Source organism: Linepithema humile, chromosome 8, assembly GCF_040581485.1.
Source record: "Linepithema humile isolate Giens D197 chromosome 8, Lhum_UNIL_v1.0, whole genome shotgun sequence".
Lineage (NCBI taxonomy): Eukaryota > Metazoa > Arthropoda > Insecta > Hymenoptera > Formicidae > Linepithema > Linepithema humile.
Genome location: NC_090135.1, coordinates 8,726,095 through 8,746,564, shown reverse-complemented (window position 1 = coordinate 8,746,564; position 20,470 = coordinate 8,726,095). Strand labels below are relative to the sequence as shown.

At 34.5% G+C, this 20,470-nt stretch overlaps 6 protein-coding genes across 7 annotated transcripts; 4 read left to right on the top strand and 2 right to left on the bottom strand.

Moving 5' to 3' along the window:
• On the top strand, positions 1 to 3,588 carry LOC105670544 (protein phosphatase PTC7 homolog). Its single transcript, XM_012364097.2, has 5 exons — positions 1 to 613; positions 1,535 to 1,714; positions 1,808 to 2,006; positions 2,131 to 2,387; positions 2,675 to 3,588. Exons 1-5 carry the CDS (start codon positions 361 to 363, stop codon positions 2,722 to 2,724), a joined length of 939 nt encoding a protein of 312 aa, XP_012219520.1. The 5' UTR covers positions 1 to 360; the 3' UTR covers positions 2,725 to 3,588.
• Der-2 (Derlin-2) lies at positions 3,041 to 7,043 on the bottom strand. Its single transcript, XM_012364100.2, has 6 exons — positions 6,776 to 7,043; positions 6,089 to 6,154; positions 5,665 to 5,832; positions 5,444 to 5,566; positions 5,109 to 5,272; positions 3,041 to 4,982 (listed from the first exon to the last, which is right to left on the bottom strand). Exons 1-6 carry the CDS (start codon positions 6,866 to 6,868, stop codon positions 4,880 to 4,882), a joined length of 717 nt encoding a protein of 238 aa, XP_012219523.1. The 5' UTR covers positions 6,869 to 7,043; the 3' UTR covers positions 3,041 to 4,879.
• A 132-nt stretch (positions 7,044 to 7,175) lies between these two features.
• Positions 7,176 to 9,954, top strand: rdgBbeta (cytoplasmic phosphatidylinositol transfer protein 1). The gene is made up of 8 exons (XM_012364098.2): positions 7,176 to 7,379; positions 7,536 to 7,684; positions 7,845 to 7,933; positions 8,137 to 8,144; positions 8,211 to 8,282; positions 8,368 to 8,466; positions 8,543 to 8,698; positions 8,820 to 9,954. Exons 1-8 carry the CDS (start codon positions 7,329 to 7,331, stop codon positions 9,096 to 9,098), a joined length of 903 nt encoding a protein of 300 aa, XP_012219521.1. The 5' UTR covers positions 7,176 to 7,328; the 3' UTR covers positions 9,099 to 9,954.
• A 181-nt stretch (positions 9,955 to 10,135) lies between these two features.
• LOC105670548 (uncharacterized) lies at positions 10,136 to 19,654 on the bottom strand. The gene is made up of 7 exons (XM_067360268.1): positions 19,334 to 19,654; positions 11,941 to 12,017; positions 11,647 to 11,847; positions 11,092 to 11,300; positions 10,600 to 10,740; positions 10,384 to 10,480; positions 10,136 to 10,254 (listed from the first exon to the last, which is right to left on the bottom strand). The coding sequence occupies exons 1-7, from the start codon at positions 19,399 to 19,401 to the stop codon at positions 10,163 to 10,165; spliced, it is 885 nt and encodes a 294-aa protein (XP_067216369.1). The 5' UTR covers positions 19,402 to 19,654; the 3' UTR covers positions 10,136 to 10,162.
• LOC105670540 (uncharacterized) lies at positions 12,230 to 14,449 on the top strand. The gene is made up of 2 exons (XM_012364093.2): positions 12,230 to 12,381; positions 12,622 to 14,449. Exons 1-2 carry the CDS (start codon positions 12,230 to 12,232, stop codon positions 14,378 to 14,380), a joined length of 1,911 nt encoding a protein of 636 aa, XP_012219516.2. The 3' UTR covers positions 14,381 to 14,449.
• Positions 15,772 to 19,309, top strand: LOC105670541 (transcription factor SPT20 homolog). 2 transcript variants are annotated; one of them, XM_012364094.2, is made up of 4 exons: positions 15,772 to 16,633; positions 17,057 to 17,191; positions 17,337 to 17,684; positions 18,552 to 19,309. In XM_012364094.2, the coding sequence occupies exons 1-4, from the start codon at positions 15,827 to 15,829 to the stop codon at positions 19,056 to 19,058; spliced, it is 1,797 nt and encodes a 598-aa protein (XP_012219517.1). In that variant the 5' UTR covers positions 15,772 to 15,826; the 3' UTR covers positions 19,059 to 19,309. The 2 variants fall into 2 exon arrangements, with proteins under 2 accessions (XP_012219517.1, XP_012219518.1); XM_012364095.2 differs by lacking the exon at positions 18,552 to 19,309 and adding an exon at positions 17,956 to 18,100 and having other exon boundaries at positions 15,812 to 16,633.
• Positions 19,655 to 20,470: the final 816 nt, after the last annotated feature.

The following is a 20,470-nucleotide window of genomic DNA, read 5'->3' as shown; positions in this document are numbered from 1 at the left end:
TATATATATATTGCACTCGACGCTAGCGCGCCACGTGATCGCGCACGAAGTCGATCGTCAATCCTCCCGTAATTTAGTGCGGTATGGTGGATATGGTGCGGTGAATGAATGATAAGCACGAGGATAATAGTAGCCAGTTTTCGCCGTATATGCTTTCTCGAACGCGCATCTCGTTAGAGTATTTAAAGGAGACGATGACATTCAGGCGATTGTGAGGGCCTGCTACGGAATAATCAAGGCCGAAGGGTGGAAACGAAACGAGCGAGAAAAATGTGCATTGTGATGCTGTCAAGTTTGGTGCTGATGTTCGTTGTGCGCTGATTGTGTCGTAAAAAGCGCAACACTCAGCTAATACACGCGATGCAATCCATTTACTGGACCGGACGGCTGCTGTCGCGCGCGCTCTGGAACGGCATCTCGAGTTATAGCTCTGCGTGCGGCACCGAGCAGCAGCTGAACGCGGCCGTTGCAAGCAACAGTAAACGCTGCGAGGCATCGCTCGTCTCCGCCGTGTGCGGCTTCCCGAAGGACTTTACGCGAAGTCGAATACGCAGGGGACAGTTCGGCGATGACGCCTGGTTCACCGCCAAATTCCGGACGGCTGAAGTGATAGGTGAGACGCGATGTGCCCTGATGCTTTCCCATTGCATCTCTCACATTGCACATAGTAGAACTTTGCCCTTTGCTGCGCTTCAAGTTTTCCTTCTCTCTCTTTTTTTCTGCACATTGATTAGTGTGTAATTCTGTACAGTGAAATCCTTCTAATTTTAGAAAATATCATGAGGTATCCTCTTATTCATTCATGTAATTTCATTAGACTTTTTACTGTACTTTCTACAGTTTACTGTGGATTTTTATTTCTTTCATTTTATTTGCCCTGTGTAAATTATCGTTTTAAATACACAGAACATAGCTGAAAACTGTATAATACATCTTAAATTTTTTTATCACATGAGATACTTTTATCACATTTTCTACACTGATATTTTGTACTTTTCCTCTTAAGATATACAAGTGCCTCTTTCTTTTTTAAATATAAAAACTATAAAAAAGTGCGCCCAACGAGAACAAAAAATTGTCTGTATACATTTTTATATGTTTTTTAAGATGAGTTAACATTTTAGTAATGTTGGGTATTTATACATAAAAAATCTAACCTATTACAACATGTGTACATGTACTTTTGCATCCAAGTATATAAACTTATTACGTAAAAGCTGCAACTTATATATATTCATTATTTAACTTATTTATGAGAATACAAATCAAGGATTTTCGGGTACAGATTGTTTTAATGCTTGTGGTTAACACATAATATATATACATTTTTTACAGTTTTTATAATGTTGGACTTTGAACTGTAATCACATGATTGCTTTGATACATATAGTTATTTATAGATGGCTACTTGTATACACATTCTCTTTCTCTCTATCTATCCATAATTATGTTTTATATATCAGAGTATAAAATTAATTAGCATTTATTAAAATAATCATTAATCGTTTAATCTTAATTATATTAAATTGTTCAGGTGTGGCCGATGGCGTGGGAGGATGGCGACACTACGGAATTGATCCGGGAGAATTTTCTAGTTTTCTGATGAGAACATGTGAGAGGCTAGTCTCCATGGGTAGATTTACACCTACTGAACCAGCAGGCTTATTAGCGCGTAGTTACTACGAATTATTAGAAAATAAACAACCAATATTAGGTAAGCAAATTGCGCATAGATAAATTCATATTAGAACCAATTCATAATATATATTTAAAAATAAGATTGTAATTATCTTTTTTTTTTGTACAGGTAGCAGCACTGCGTGCGTCATAGTCCTCAATAAAGAGACGAGCAGCATTTATGCAGCAAATATAGGAGATAGCGGTTTCGTAGTCGTGCGAAAGGGAGAGGTGGTGCATCGCTCCTCGGAGCAGCAACACTACTTCAACACTCCCTTCCAATTGTCGCTCCCGCCTCCAGGACATTCTGGTCTAGTGCTTCGCGACAGGTAGATCATTTTCATATATTTTAACTCTGCATTTTTAACTGCTCGACTTAATCATGTTTATATCATCGGTTGCTGCATATATAAAGAGCATAATTGCGAAATTTAATTTTCTTTTTCTCTTCAGTCCAGAGTCCGCCGATACTTCGAGCTTTGGGGTCGAAGACGGCGATGTAATCCTTCTGGCAACCGATGGAGTATTCGACAATGTGCCTGACCAGTTGCTAGTCACTGAAATGCAAAAGATCGAGGGTGAGAGAGACCCGACAAAAATACAGTGCGTCGCTAACACAATAGCGTGGATGGCACGCCGTTTGGCCTTCGATGGCGCCTTTATGTCTCCATTTGCTCAAAGTGCCCAGGAGAATGGCATCGACGCGATAGGTATGTGAAAAGAAAACTATATTGATCCTTTATTTCGCATTTTCAGCAAAAAAGTATACATAAAAAATGATTTCATAAAACATTGTGAAAGCTATCTAAACTAAACTCTTAATATATGCTGCAATTTTTCATTTCTCTTACAAAAAAAATTAAACTTTTATTGAAAGACGTTTTTTATTGATTGATATTTGATCTTAGTTCGCTAATATGAATAACTAACTGGATACAAAATTGAAATGAAAGATATACAAGAGAAAAAAATGTGCAAAATCATTTGTATCTTGTAGGTGGCAAACCGGATGACATCACGGTGCTTTTAGCAACAGTGGCGATATGATAAAACAATAAAGAACAAGTGTACAATAGAGCCCCGATGATCATTGTATTATAGTCCATGTCATTGCATATATGTATTTAGTTATACATCATTATATTAATCCTATTACGCTAATCATTTATTATTTAAATCGAAATAAATGGTTTTGTAAAATCACTTTTAATCCTATTCATTATTACTCATTTCTTTACAACTCTTTGATAATTATTCTTTGGCGATTGCGGACGCGCTTATTGATTCACCCTTTCAGCACATTACGTGCCATTTGTCATACGTCCACTTTCAGTGAATTTGTCACTTTCACTTTTTTTTCAAATATAAGTTTTCGCATTAAAAAAGTGAAAATTAGACTCTCAGAAATCGTGATTAAATAATGATTGTTGACAGTGACGATTGTTCCTCGAAACAGGGAGTTGCTGTTTCTCCACTTAAATCAATACACCAAAAAATAAATTTACTTTGACATTTAGAAGTGGTTATACATGTTAAAAATCCATAATAATCCGTGTTTAGCTTAGAATACCATTGCGCATAACATTCGTGAAGATCACAGAAAAAGTATCCAACTATTAATTACACGAAAAAAGAATGATGTCATACCAACAGCATTCATCTTATTAGAATAAATCTTGTTAATTCGACAACAGTGTTAGATAAAATAAGAGTATATTTATTCGATTAGTACAGCTATTGAATTAATGAGATTCATTTGTCAGATGAAAAACTGGACGAATGCTATTGATGATATCTTTTTTCGTGTGCATATGGCAAAATAATGTCTACTTTCTAATGAAAAAAAAATAATAAAAATTTAGAAGTGCGAAGTTAGAATTTAATACTTTTAAGAAATCACATTAAATTTTTTTAAACAAATCAAGAATTAAAACTCAAAATTTGTTAGGAAGATTAATGTTAATTAAATAAGTGATTGGTCCTGTAAAATAATATTACTTTCCTATCGTTTCCATAAAAAAGAGACGGTTGTTAACTATTAACCAATGCAAGTCTCCATTATATTCACATAGTACATAATATACACGTATGAACAAAATGTGGAAAGTGTCTATATATATTATTTCTTTAGTTTATATTCAACGATTTGTACTTTGTAGATGATGCCTAGATTATACTTCGCTAGGATAATAAATATAAATAAATGCTTCAGTACACTTTAAAATAGTCTCCCTTGCACAATGGCATTTTCTCTCTCTCTCTTCCATTAATACTTGTAAGAACTATGAGCACGGTAAGTATATCACAAAATGACCACCAATCGCAAGTAACACTTTTACAAAAGTGATGCTACCCTTATGAGGTAAATCTAGTGAATTTGCAAGTGAAAACTTACAACCTCCGTGCAGAATCGAAAGTTCATATTCACTACAGATGAGTCTAATCCCTTCAAAATACCAATTCAGTTGCATTCGCAATTTCTATAGAACTGCAGACTTTTGAATTCAAATATAAATCTGCAAAAATTTTAATTATCACTAAAAAATTGCTACAATATATTCGGATGAAATAAACTACTATGCCCGTAGACATTAGGATTGTATATAAACAGCCTGTGTACATACTTTACCTAATAATAACTAAAATTACTAATTTTTATTCAGCTGACACACACTTGCCAGTCCCTGAAAAAAAATTTTGCAATATCTTATATACTTTACATAAATTGATTTAATCTATATTTCGTAATAGTGCTAGAAGCGCAATGCTTGAATTTTAAACAGGTAATATTATTAATAGACGCTGAATTCTGTACGCAAAAACAAATACCAATGAATGCATATGAATGGATACAGAATTTAACATTAACGATGACTCACTGATAAACGTCAAATGCATATCTCGACTTTTTTTGTATATATACAAGGTGCACAAGAATTCACATTTAATCAGGCATTTGGCCTAAAGAAAACATGAGCTCTTTGATGAAAATTTTCAAAAATTGTCTAATACATTTCTCTTCTACATCCTGTATATTATTTTTTATATGTGTTATAAGTTTTTGCGTACGAATTCGAGCATTAAAAAAGTTATCAATCATTCTAAAGATAAAAGAATAACGACAAAACGTGCGCTTCCACAATGTTCTTGGCTAATTCGACGTAAAATCAGGCATCAGGAAGAGAGCAGGTGAATTCTTCGATCACTGCACGTTGGCTTCCTGTCCCCAATTGAAACCGCCTGGCCTATCTTCTGGAGGCGGCATATAATCTGGATCTTCAGGATGTGCGTCGAACAAAGTCTTACTGAAGCAGGAAAAAAAAAGAGAAATGATGTATTATCTCTTTGCTGAGATAACTTAATTAAAAATAAACTGCAACTCACTCGATTTTAATTATCGATAATTTTAATGTTGAGTAATTATTACTTACAGTATTTGCGGAGTTTTCAAAATTCGAAAACCGCCTCTTAACCGCGGAAATACATCTTCCGCGAAATAGTAAGTATGTCCTACCGCCATTCCGACAAGATCGACCCATATCGTATTACCGAGCAATACTGAGAATCCTAACAGCACCCATGGTAGATACGGAGCCTGCAAACAGTGATAAAAGTTACTAATGATAAACCATTAGTTTAACACAAGTCATAGAATAATAATGTGATAACTCTCTCTAAGATAAACTGCAATAATGATAAATATATAGCAGATAATAAAATATATAATTTAATTTATATAACTCTTTACAAGATACACAAGACTTACTTGGAAGTTTAAAAGTCCGAAAAAGTTCATCCTGACAAATGGATTCCGTCGAGACCACACATACACCAACATTATCGTGAAGGCATGTCCCAGGAACAATAGATTGACAAAGAATGCAAAAGTCTATAAATAATTAAGGAATAACAATAAAATGTTTTGAAAAGTACAAATAATAATGTTAGCAATTGAATATAGTGACAAATATGTTTTGGCAAGGATACAATCATGCATAATCCACCAAAGATGAACATCATTACGAAATCAGCTGTTCTCCTGCGAAAAGACCCTTCCTCCAGCATACGGCAATACCGATAAGTGAAGATCATATTGAATAATAGGTTGAAGCCAACATTCCCGAAAAACAGGAATGTTGTTATTAACCGCCATATCTGAAATAATTCAAAGTAATATTTTTTAAAGTGCATGTATAATGAATATTTATTAATAATTATTAGCTATTAATCATTTCTAGATTACTTAAATTTAATTAATTTTAATACACAATATAATAGAAAAAAAATTGAAAGTTAAAAGTACAAAAGTCCACATATATAATTTTTTGTACTGAGTAGTAACTTAGGATAGTCACTGCGTATAATGAAGCAATTACTTTGCATACTTATTAGCATATCTGCTATTTCATACCTGAAATTGTTCCACGATAAGAATAGGATTGAAATATAATTGGAACGGAGATACCAAGTCCAGTTGCTGAAATATTTAAAGCATTTTTGTTTATTGATATAAGCAAGCATAATTTTCATAAACTGCATTGCCAAATTATTTAATTAAATTTATTTATAATTATAAAAATTGCACTGATTTTTACATAACTATTAAATATTAAATAAAATTTAGAATTAAAAAAATTATTGAACTTATATATGAGACGGGATTTATGCCCGATTCCACCAACGTAGATTAACTTTAATCTCGGTTCAACTTACTCTTTATCTTTTTCTAGTTCTAAGAATTAGAAAAAGGTGAAGAGTAAGTTGAACCGAGATTAAAGTTAATCTACGTTGGTGGAATCGGGCATTAATGATCTTAAACATCAAAAAGCTGGATGACATCGAAAAATTGGAATCTAAAAAAATAAGTGATAAAAAATCCAAAAATAAATACATCCGTCAATGTGTATAATTTAAAGTTTCAAAAATATAGGCAAATGCTAATAAAATAAAATTATTATAAATAAAATTGCTTGGGATTGACAAAATTGAAGGCAAATAGAAGTCAAAGACCTGTGTTTAGAAACTTGTAACAACGAGAGACAAGTGAATGTAGAAAGATAAGTACTATCATAAAAAAAGGAAAAGAGAAAATAAATACCACGGCAAGAGTTGTGATGACACAGGCTGTGGTGTAAGCCCGTGTTACCACGGGCATTTGCATGTACTCGTGCCATAACGCTTCGTAGGCCATTGGCGCCGATGTTCGGCGATTCTCCGCCAGATATTCCGTCCTTCACACCGAGACCTCGCAGCTGCACTTCCGCCGCTTCCTATCCTTGCCCGCTTCACCATCGCATGTTGCACCAACGCGGCAATGTTATCTGCACATCGTACGTGAATTTGTTGTCCATACAATTTTTGTACACGTAACACGTGAAATTGTCGCCAATCTACATCTAGGAATTTTTATCACCAATGCCGCCAAGATTACAATCCAAAATCACCAACTCTCGCTTCTAATGACTTTTTCACTCTTCGGTTGCCCATCTGCTCATTGATCACTGCACAAAGCGGCAAACTTTACTCGTCACTGCGGATTGTTTATCGTATGTGTGTATTGACTTTTTGCGCGAATTTCAGCTAAAGTATTCGCAAATAAAGTGAGATAATTGCTGTGATCGATTAATTGTTAAGGATTCAGATAATTAAAAATGGTTCTTACGAAAGAATATCGCATTTGTATGCCACTTACTACGGAAGAGGTAATATTTAAGTGTTATTTAGCTATTTAATTATTCAAACGATTAGGTCTACTTGTACAACTTTGAGTTCGATGTATATTCTCATTTATACATTATTTCTTGAGATATAATCTATGTTAAAAACGTACTTTATACTAAAAAATTGTATTCTTTTAGTACCGCATTGGTCAATTATACATGATTGCCAGACATAGTCATGAACAATCGGATAATGATGAAGGAGTAGAAGTAGTAGAAAATAGTGCATGTGAAGATCCTGTTCATGGGAAAGGCCAGTATACTGAGAAAAGAATTCATCTTTCCAGGTAAAGCTTTTTTTGTATATGTATTATGTTGATATATCTGTGATGTGTCATGATATATATATATATATAGAGTTATAGGTTATAAAGTTTAAGTATCTAATAGTGTCTTTAATCTTTGCTTTTTTACCGTAAATTCTGTAATATTTTATTTTTCTTACAGTAAACTCCCTTATTGGATACAGTCTATTCTACCACGAATATTTTATGTGACGGAGAAAGCATGGAACTACTATCCTTTCACTATCACAGGTATATACATTATCTATTTACGCAATGTAACATTCACTCTATCATTTCACAGTCAATGTTTTATAATAAATATTTTTAATTTTGCATATAAAATAGTCTATGAATATTTAGCATAAAAATGATTTTTTAATTTTGTGCTTTTTGAAAAAAACTTTTATTAACATAGCTTATTTTTTTTGCATGATTGTTCATGACGACTGCAGAATACACTGTGAGTAGCATTCAGCATAAATATTGCTTTAAAATTTCCTATTATTTTTAAATTTCTTTTTTTCAGTGTTCCTTCATACCAAAGTTTCACATAGCAATAAACACGCGGTATGAAGATAACAATGGCTCAACTGAAAATGTAATCTATTACATTTTGCTTACATTGTCACATATTTAATTCTTGTCGTAACAATTATTTCAACATTGATTTTATCAAATTATAGTGCTTAGGATTGTCGCCCATTGAATTGATCCATCGAGAGGTCGATTTTGTAGATATTGCATACGATGAGATCTCCGCAAAGCATTATAAAGAAGAGGAAGTAAGTCTATGAATTTTAAATTTAGCGTATCTAATCTTTAACTTAACATTTTATTTGAATTAAAATGTTTTAACAGGATCCAAAGTTTTATCAATCACAACGAACGGGTCGCGGCCCTTTAGTTGAAGGTTGGAGAGATACAACACAACCAATAATGTGCTCTTACAAATTGGTTCATGCCTCATTCGAAGTTTGGGGTATGCAAACGCGAGTGGAGGATTTTATACATAGAGTAAGTTTAATTAATCTTATACTTATCTTACATTTTGCTAATATAAATTACATTATAAATAGTATTGTAATTGTTAAAAAAAAGTACTTACGATTATTATTTATATCTTCTATCATTTTAGTGTATAAGGGACATCCTGCTATTGGGCCACAGACAGGCCTTCGCCTGGATCGATGAGTGGTATGACATGACACTGGAGGATGTACGGCAATACGAACAGAAGATGCAAACTGAAACAAACGAGAAAGTTAGGCTGAGGAATCAGCTCAACGAAAAGCCGACCAACACACCATCCACGTCCGTGCCGGCCACGCCGACTATGCCGACCACGCCGACCACGCCGACCACGCCGACGGCAAAATCGCCAACACAAAATCGTTCTTGGTTCTCTTGGTCGTAGCTACAATTAATATAACAATCGATCCCGTCCGCTGCAACAGCTTTTTGTTGCTTCGGTTAATATTGCGCGAAGGAAACGAATGACATTCTCTATTTCCCACGTTCATGTATATATTGAGTGTTCCAGAGATTGCGCGAATCGGTAACTACGACATATTCTTAAAATAAATTTTGCAGTATATAAATTAATCAGTGATCTATGAAATTTTCTTTGAGATAAGAAAATTTTCGAAAGTACAACTAAATTTATTTTTATTACTAATTTAATTTCGTTAAATAATTCAGCGTCTTTTGTGAAAGTTTGTTTTATGAAGAATTAAAAAATAATTATAAATAATGGCTTTAATTTCAAAGAAGAAAAAAACCAATCTTTTATTAAAAGAATACGTCTATAATTATTGATTATTGCTTTTCTTCTGGGACGTCTCGTATACATACATATGTGTAGTTCCTTACATGTAGGCTTGTTGTGTTTTTACTTCCGTTTGGATGTATCATGGAAGAACGCACTCGAAAACGTCGCACTGTATGCGGTTAGACTGCTCACTTTTAAGGATTCAATCTCAAAAACGCCTAAACAGAAAACTGGTCTAAGTCATCCTGAAAATGGCGTGAAGACATGTGAAATACCTTTGTCTTTTCTATAACTAGTTTAGATTTAATTTAAATCACACATTTACAATCACACCTTGTACATCCTCATAAATTCCATTCGCGTTTTGTTGGTGAGTTAGCAATAAATTATTACTTTTATCGTGCAAAATTGTATCCTATAATTTAGTATACCAAATTTTTATTTACCATGTGATGTAGAGGCACTTGAAAATATACATGGAAATATATGTGTTTGCAAATAATTTTTGTTTAAATAAATATCTCCATATCTCATTATATTAGCGTTAATTATGTCAACAATCATTATCATTCTTTATCGGCAATATGTGCAGTGTAGACATAATATTTTAACTAAAGCACAATTAAATTACTCAATCAATTTACATAAACAAAAATTCAACGATATAGACATAATGATTTACATTTGGAAATTGTACATTTGTTTATCGTCTAATTAGGATCAACGATTGCTGGATGTAATCTACCAACGGCTGGGTGTCGCAGCGGTGTAAAAAGTACACGTGCCATCTCGCCAATGTGGCCTGTTAGCAAAATTTTACGTATCGAATTACTAGCACGCTACTAAACTTCGTTAATAAGAGATGGACTACAATAAATATTCTAATTTAGTACAAATTTGGCGCTAAAAAAATTATTAATCATGATCTTACAAGCGTTATAGTGATTTGTAAGTCGAACGATGGGATACAATAAAGAAAGTTCCTGTAATCTTAATTCCTCAGATTCTTCCAGCGAAGTTGAAGATGTCTAAAAATAAACAATTATATTGGTTATTCTAATTAGACTTCTAATTATAGAACTATTGCTAATTGCAAGACCGTCAATTTAACAAGCCACTAGCAGCTATTCCAACAGGAATTTCTTACATCAGCGTAATTCGTTGCAGAATTTAACATAGTTTCCGTATGAATATCGCGCTGTTCATTCCGATGGAGTTGTACAGCGGCTTCTGTAATTAATTCATTAAACCTGGCTGCTACTTGCTTCCATCTTGTCAAATCGCTAGGCTATAAAATAAAACTGGAATAAAATCAATCTAATATCGCATAAATAATAATGCTCAAAATATTTTTTAATTAGAGTGAAAAGAAAGAAAATTTCAGTTAATATATAATCAATTGTTCAATGTTTTATAAAAGGACGTAAAATTGCATGAATTATAAAATCCTCAGTTGAATATCGCTATATAAAATTAATTAAATTTAATGAAATAAATTCAGTAATGTCTTCAAATTGTAATGTGTTCCAGTTCTCATGAACAAATTTTGAATAGAAACAGTTTTTTTTAATTGTAAATTTTAATTTTATGATACAACGTCCTTTTAAAACTTTGCAATGTCAACCATATATATCATCACCGATAAATTAAAGAACACTGGCAAAAGAGCGAGAGGCAAAGGAGATCCGCGTAATTCAGAACGCTCGGACGGAGGCCCTGATAAAGTCAAGTGTCTCAAAAGATCCAAAACGTCGGTCAGGAGTTCGCCGTGACGACCGCTGACGTCCTGTTTGATAAGTCCTAGAGCATCCTGAGCGATAACGTGTGCTTCCACACCTGGATTATCCGCTGATCAAACGTAGACGTTTATTTAAGGCCTACTTGTACCGTTTATTCAAACATATTGTCCAAAAATTCAACATTAAGAATTAAAAAATTAATAAAATTTTGTCATTATAAACTAAATAGAAAATTAATACGAAATTTGCGCATCTGTCGTTAAAACTTTATGCGTTTGACGTCATGTTATTGCAATGCACCGGAACTCGAATTTCGCTGACGGTGAATTTATAAACGTTCGTCGCGACCAAACGTTGTGTCGCATCGCGATTTTAAACGATGAATAAATTATGATCATATAATAATGCAATATAATTGCGTCCATAATTCTTATTTTTTGTCACTGTTTAATTACCGAGAATCAATTCTTGTACATGCTGCGGCATAATTGGCTTTTTCAAACGACTGAGAAAGATTTGCAAGGCCGCCGCGCATTCCAGAGCTGCATTGTTCGAATCTTCGAAGTGCGGCTTATGACCTTTTTTCAGGGAATTCAGGATATGCCGTCGAAGTTCGCGACGTCCTGCCCGCCGAAATAGTCCTTCCACTCTAGCATCTTTAATCAAGAGTTAAAATTAAATAATATTCAAATTATTCATATTTGTTAGAAAATGTAACACACATTTTGCAATGTTTGAAATATACTTACGCTCTTTCAAGAAGTGTATAAGTCCTTTCACTGCATCCAGAGACTTCTGCGATATGATGTCATCACCTGCATCCTGTCTGGAAGTTAAAAAAAGCACGGAAGTTAATATTAAAATATTAAATAAACAAACAACTCGTTCAGCAATTAACGGATGTATGTAAAAAGCAGATAAACGATCTGACGCAACGCGGAAAACATTTTTGTTCCCAGAGCCGTGTGTCCTTGCTGCATCCTCCGCATGCGAGCTTATAAAGAGTCTTCGTGATTCCTTTATTCAAATTTTTCAAGCATGCCGAGACACATTTCTTGCCGCTATTTGTTAGTTTACTTGTGCGTGAGCGCGATCCTAGCGTGTGGATTGTCGCGGAGAATTCCTAGACGAGCGTCCTGTCCCTCGTGCAGTCAAGATTGTCCAGAAGCCTTAACCGTTCAGCTACCATGGTAAGCTCAATTCAAATATAAGCATACAATAATTATCTAAGCGTGAAAAAATTCTAATCAAGATTCGAGAATATTAAAATCCTAAAATTTCACTAAATCCAGATATATTAGATTTTATGAATTTCAGAATGGATTTATGTAGAATTTAATTTCAAAATGTGAAATAATCAGGATTTTTTTTTTAATTTTAGAAGCTTATTGTTTGAAATTTAATGAACGACAAATGTGAAAATGTTCCAGGTATCCTCGTCAAGAATCAGTTCTGCAATCAAGCATCCCGCGAGATTTTTCAACCAGCCAAAATTCTCTTCACTCTCGCTTAATGCAAGAACGAATGTCTCAAGATGTCGGCAATAACAATATGTTACTGAATGAAAATGCAATGTCCTTCGGAAACTATAGGAGTTTGCCTCAACAAGCATCTACGAGTGAAAATTTTATTTTCAAGTTCCCGGAATATGTAGACAGGCGGACGACCTCTCAGAATGATTTTGCGTACGAATATCCTCCCGTTTACGTTTCTCCACCGAAACAATTTTTCGACAGGTCGGAAAATTTGTTCCTCAGAAATCCTCGCGATCAAAATTCAGAGTTCTCATTAGAGAACTCTGGGAACTTCCAGGGCTACACAGAAAATGAGGATCCTGCGAACAAAATGCTCGTTGTGTACCGCGCCGACAGAAACACAGAGCCTTCGGGGGAGAATTTAAAGGACGCTTCTTCTTCGAGTTATATTCTGCCAAAAAGATCCTTCCCAAAAATCGAAAATACTTTCCAGTTACGTCGACAAGACCTCGACAAGGAAAAAAGTATGATTGAGGAAACTACAAGTCCTGCCAATCAGGAATACGATTTTACGTATCTTGGAAAAGAATATTATCCCACAAACTTCGACGAAATTAAACCTAATTATATCGTTCCTCAGAAAATCCGAAAGCCGACAAAAAATGAAAAGCTTTTCGATAATTGGGATACGAATGGTTCGTTGCGGTCTTCGAATTTAAGACAGTTGATGCAACCTGAAGATAACTTTTTCAGAAATCCTGTAGACAAGCAGGAGACGATTATCACCGAAGAAAATAATGATTATTTTAATCAAAATCCTTACGTGTCCCCTCAGGAATTGAATATTTGGAAACCGTCAGAGAAAGAAGAATTTTTTAATAATTTCAATTTTGCACGCAAGAACTCACAAGAAATGAAACCCGCAGAAATGAAACGATTACAGAAAGCTGAAAATAATTGGCTGTATCCTGCGATGAATACCAGATATTTCGACGGCGAGAACGACGAGGAATATTTCGAAAATGAAGAAAATATGAATCAAGATTATTTTTACGACGACATTGAAAAAGACACCATCATGAAAGATAATTATAATCCTTATACCGTTTTCCCAGATATGAATATTTGGGGACCAGTGCCAGATGAAGAATTTTCCGAAGATTTGGATTTCACGCATGGAAACTTGCAAGATGTTCAAAAAGAAGAGCAGTTGGAAATGTATCCCAACAAAAATAACAATCATTTCCAGAACGAAGAAAAAGAGAATACAAACATTGATAAAGCTCACGCCAATGCAGATCAAATTATTCATCCACGAAAAATTAATCCTTATATTACTAATCTTTTTTCTCGATACTTTGGTATTTTAAATAATCTAAGATATCCTGCTGAATCCTTGAAAACGCAAGAATTATCGAAACCTAAAAGTAACATACATGTGAATTCTAATGAAAACAGAAACAAAAGGCTCTTCAAGGATGAACCTATTACGAATGACGCGCCTAAGGATCCGGTTACTCCTACAAACATTTTGTATATAAGGAAATACAAAAGTCCTGCTGTTGACACGCAAAATGTAAAGACCAACATCCAGAATGAAACTTCGACAAAATTTGATCCTGATTTATTGGACGATATTGAAGATCTTCCAGCAGAACCAACCGAACCGACATCAACAGATTCTCCGATAGAACTTTCTACGCCACAACAATAAGAACTTTTCGATGCTGTACATGATTTTCCTATCTTTTATTTAAGAATCTTTCGGTGTCGAAAGCTTATTCTTTATTCGTCTGCATTTCATTTTAATTAAATTATACTCTAATACTAGTAAATATAAACTTAGCAAATGTATTTTTACAAGCAAATGCTAATTTAGTCTAAGAAAATATAAAAATCTACTATTTATTAATGTTAACAACAAAATATGTTTAATGCGATAAATAATGTGTCGTAAAAATTATCGTTAATCATTAACTAACAGAGAATTTATTGTACATATGTTCTACTTTAACAAATAAAATTTTACATACATCTTCTGTCACCAAAATTCAAGATTACTTTTAATTCTTTATCATTAAAAAATAAATAATTATCAGGAAAAATTTTTTTATGATTTTTTAATACATATCTTATTTTTTTCTTTTTCATATAAATTTTCTATCAAGAAAAACAAAAAGCAGATAAATATAATGAAAAATTACATTTTCTACATCTATGTGAATAAATCAGATTATATACATTTTGACTTATATACATTTTTTTACATAGTAAGTAATATGGGTAAGTGGTATTTTTGAAGTGTATGTGGGTATGTGGATTCCGTCAAACATGTGGAATTTGATGGATAAGCGAAAAGAAGTGCAAATGGCGACATGCGAATATTGTGACATAAATGGAAATGCAAGTAAATCCATGCACTTGTAAGTTTCAATATACAGCAATTTATTGAGTTGCAACACTTGTTTGATTTCGAGTATTTGCTGTGCTTACTTCCAAAAAGATTCAAAACGCAATAATTATGCAATTAATACAAATTCATAATATTCAAAAAATGTTATTAAACTCAATGTTGTCCAGTAATATTCAAATTGCATCAGATTTTCTTGCAACTTCATTAATTTTTGTTCAACATTTTTATACGATAATAATTTCATAAATACTCTCTGCTAAGAATCGCGGAACAAAATTAAATGATTAAAACAAGTATCGATAAATAAAAAAAATAAAATATTGTTTTTAAGTTCTTAAATAATTTTTAATTACTTTTTTATTATAAAATTTCCTAAATATCTATTGTAATTCTCTCTATTCGTCGCTTGTAAAATGATATAAAAAGAATTTATGCGACTCTGCGCAAAAATTTATAAAAATTGTACGATTTAGCTATCCACGCTAATTTTATTCCTAGTCGATCAACCGTTGTCACGTTCCGCAATCACGCGGTAACGAGGACGTGGATGAAGACGAGACGATGTTTAATCACGCATCGAAATTTGCCGATGCATCGAATCGCTCGAATAATTTCGCAAGCAACGTGAATGATTTCGCCGCCGACTCCGATTTCACGACTGCTCGTGGATTCCCTTAAAAAACCGACACGCTCGTTCGGAATCATCAGTCCGACTTCGACTTCAGTTACGACTTCGACTAACCAACGATGCATCTGAAGAGTTGCTGCGCTCTACTCCTGCTGGCGCTGGTCGCCTGTCAGGCCGCACCCTCGCTCAAAGCCGAGGACAGGTCGATCGAAGCGGAATCGGAGGAGCTGAGCGGAATCGAAGAAACTGACGCAGAAAAGGAAAGACACAAGAAGTCGACAACTTTATGTGTGGAGTTCAATTCGGGAGGACAACAGGTTCCCTGCAGCCAGTTGCAACAGCAGCAGCAGCAGCCGCAGCAGCCAGCTGTGCTTGTGCAAGAAGCACAGTCTAAACCTTATTACTTCCTGTCGCAACCGTCACAGCAGGCCCAACAATCTCAGACCATAGTAGTGCCGGCTTCTCAACCAGTTGTGCAACCAACTCCTCAGGCCCACATTATCCACTTACAAGGGCCTCAACCGCAACCGCAACCGCAACCGCAACAAAAAATAGTGGTGCAGCAGCCTCAACAAGTTGTTCAGCCGACTTATTCAACTGTTCAAATAGTTCAACCTCAACCTCAACCTCAGCCTCAGCCTCAGCCTCAGCCTCAGCCTCAGCCTCAGCCTCAGCCTCAGCCTCAACCAACTGTAAAGGTGCAGACCCGACCATCTGTCCAGCTCCAGCCTCCAGCTGTTCAGGTGAAGCCCCAACCAACCTACCAGGTCCAGACTCGACCAGCTCAGGTTCAAGTACTTCAGCCTCAACAAATTCCGCCGCACACCCACGTCATCCAAATTCAAAATCAGCCTCTGCCTCAGCCTCAACCTCAACAAAACACCGTAGTCGTGCCTAATGCTCCAGTTCAGCAACAAAAGACCCAGGTAATATCTGGCAACAGTTCAGAATCAGAATCATCTCAGATCATCAATATCATACGAACAAACGTAACAACAGTCACAATCAATATTCATATCATTCAATCGCAACGTTCTTCAGCCGATACTGAAAGTCCATCAACAACTCAAACCATTGATTCAAATAGTAAAAAGCGCTAACATAAGTAATTGAACAGCAGAGGCCAGTGGTAAGATGATAAATTTAAATAAATATCAGAACATATCGTAAAAATTAAATGTCAGTAATGATAAATTTAAAGATGTTATTTTCTTAGTGAGAAATTAAATTAATTTTCTAATAAAATTAATTTAATTGGCCATGTTGTTCAACTAAAGTTCGCCCGAAATTAACAAAGAATTAATTAATTAATATATTATTAACGTATTAATGTAATTTTCATGAATCAGGTCCTGGTTCCAAGTATAAAGTTCGAATCTCCTGCTCCCTGCGCATCAGAACTGGTAATTCAACAGCCTCAGGTGGAAGTGCTTACTCCTCAAATTTATTCTCAAGTTGTACAGCCACAACCAACCATCATCGAGGTAATTATCAGATGTCATTTAAAATTTGCCACAAGCAATTATTAGTTTCCTCTACAATCCTTAAATCTTCGAGTTCTCTTTTTAAAATAGTCACATCATGTATATCTCAGTATTGAGTAAAACGTGTCGTTTCTCATTGTTCCAGGTGCCATACAGTGTGCAGCAAGAAGCACAGCCTGAAGATGACTTATACGAGTGCAGTTGCCATCCCGGAAAACAGAGTTTAAAAACCAAATACCCTACAGTAACCGACGTTCTAACGTTGGCGTACCCTGGCGCCTCGATCGTCTCTGGCGGTCCGCTCGTCTCTGCCAGAGCGTCTATTGAACCCATCTCCTCTGGCGCGTCTATGGGGCCCATCAGCGGCAGCGCGTCTCTTGGACCCATCACCGGCAGCACATCTCTTGGATTGCTCTCCAGCCGCTCGTCCTTTAAAAGCCCGCTTTTAAATCTCAATACAGACGTCAATCATTTCCAAGATTTGGCATATACGGTGAGTACCAAACCGCTAGTAAGTGAACAATGGTATCATATAATGCCACATTGATTTTGTGATAATAAACGAGATATTTGGCGCGGCGTTAACACGATGTGATTTTTGAAGTGATAGTTTTGATACGACATCAAAAGATTCCTGTCCGCGCAATTTTATTCTTTCTATGAAGAATTTCTATAAAGAGATTTTGTGAAAAAAAGTCCTTCTTTAAAGAAGGACCAATGGTTCGGTTGAGAGCTGAGTACATAATATTTGATTTCACGCACAGGTTTAATACCTTCGGTGACTTCGTTAAGGAAATTGGACCAAGCAAGGGTCAACAAACGTCTAAAATGTACTGAACACGCGTGTGTCTTCGACGGGATATTTTAATGTATTGTTTGTTCAGAAAATAAAAAAATTGTTAATATTTATATTATATACATATTATATATATACACACACACACACATATGAAATCTTTTCGATTGTTCCCCCTTTAATTCCCGATTTAACATCCAATTTTATTATAATCTAACGTAATATCTAAAATAGTGTACTGCGTTGGAATCTTTTGATGCGTACAAAACGGAATATTCGTCAAGCGCTGAATCGCAGCTCATCTGGAGAGAATTGAGAGAATTATCGTTCAGCAAATTCGCACTAGACGAAATAAACAGTTATCTTCAAGCTTCATGGTTTCAAAAAAAAAAAAAAAAAAAAAAAAAAAAAAAAAAAACGCGAGAGACCTGACCTTGAAAAAACTAATTTCTTTTGCATATTGCACAGATATATATATATTCTAAAAGATCTGCAAAAGACAAATATTAAATATATCATACACAGTGTGACTTGTTTCACAAATATTAAATTATTCTTTTACAGGAAGCAAGACGTCATAAACATCATAAGGTCCCGGCGCAGCTTTCGGTACAAGTCCCCGTCTCCACCGTTCCTGTCTCTCCCAATGCTCCCGCCATCTCATATTCATCCCCCAATGTTCAATATTATTCATATCCTTCGACAGATACCGTTCCAGCCTCGTACAACTCGTACAACTCGTACAACTCTCCTAACACTTACGAAAACTCTTACACTTATCCCTATCCTAATTCTTATGCCTATCCTAATACCTATTCCAATTCTTATTCATATCCCTCTGAAACACCACTGATCACCGTGAATGCGAGTGGACCACTTTATCGCGAATCGCAACACACAGACAATGGGCAGGAAATGCCGACGACTGACAAACCAAAAGAGGCTTCAACATCTTCAAATTCTGAGGACAATATCAATAAAAAACGAGAGACTGACCTCACACAATTGAACACAGCCACACAGGAGCAAAACGCGAAGGAACAGAACACCTTGAAAGCGATTCAAATATAGAAGTAGAACGGCCCCTCAAACCCTCAAAGGCGTAAATATGTCTCAACAATTTGTTTACGTCTAAATGAGTAATTTAACGCCGGTGCGTCTCATTTGAATATCTATTATTTCATTATTTATTTAGCTCAACGCGATTAAAATATTATAAAATGCTTAATAATTTTTATAATTTTTCTACGTAAATATTGTTAGTCTATAAGAACATGTGGGATCCTTTTTTATATCAATAAATGCTATTTTTCAATTGCAAATCAGATGTAATTTCAAACACTCACCGTTTTGAGTTCTGCACTCCCATTTCTGTGATTTTCCTGTCTTTTTCTCCGCAGCTTCCTTTCACCATGAGATGTATTTACACACGCGATTTGTTTTCCGATCATACGCTTAAAAATTTTCGTAATTGATGGATTCCAGGTTAAGCAATAATTTTTCGAAACGTCTTAAATAGTTTCAACGGACAAGTTCATGTTGTTAATTGAAGAATTTGCCCTGAAAAATATTCCTTGTGATAATTAAATTCAGCATATGTGGATTAAAAAAGGAAAACTGTTAATTTTACAATTTATATATATATATATATATATATATATATATATATATATATATATATATATTTATCTACTACAATTTTATATAAAGTTTTTAAATGTCAAAAACATTAATTTTGTAATTCTCTCTTATTAATGTTTACGATAGATTAAATAATCTAGACTCTTTAATACAAATGCAATATATAAATAAACTGATATCTTTAAAGTTAAAAAGTAATTAAAAAATAATCTTCTTTCTTAACATCGTTATCAAAGTACCTGGAGTTTATGGATGAAATTATTCCTTCCAAATTCGTTCCTATTTGTTGAAAACACCATTTACTTGTTACTGGACACATTAGCATTATGGCAATGGCGCTTATTGTCAGAGGACCAAGCAACGTCCAGATTAACTGTAACAAAAAATAGTTATAATTAATTACATATTAATCGAAAATATTTTAAATATGTACATGAAATATCCAAGACACAAATAGCCATCCAATCAATACTGCCGCAGTTGTCGTCAAATACGCAGTATATTCTGGAGGGAGAATGTGCAGCAAACGGGAAATCTTGTCATTCAAATCAATCAGCGCAGTCCTTAGCTACATCATTAAAAACAGTTAATACATAGAGCATAATTGTTACAACAAATTTAACTGAGAAAAACTTACATCCATTCCTTCTTCAATAAATTTCCAGAAAAAGAATAATTTCAATTTGAGTAAAAAATGTTCTAACGCATAAAATGTTATATTCTGATATAAAATAATTCTCCTAAAACATGACTACAAATAAGAATAAATTTTATCAAATAATGTGGTGCAATTTCACAATTAATCGCGCTGATTGATAATAAACTGACTACTTCGCCGCGTC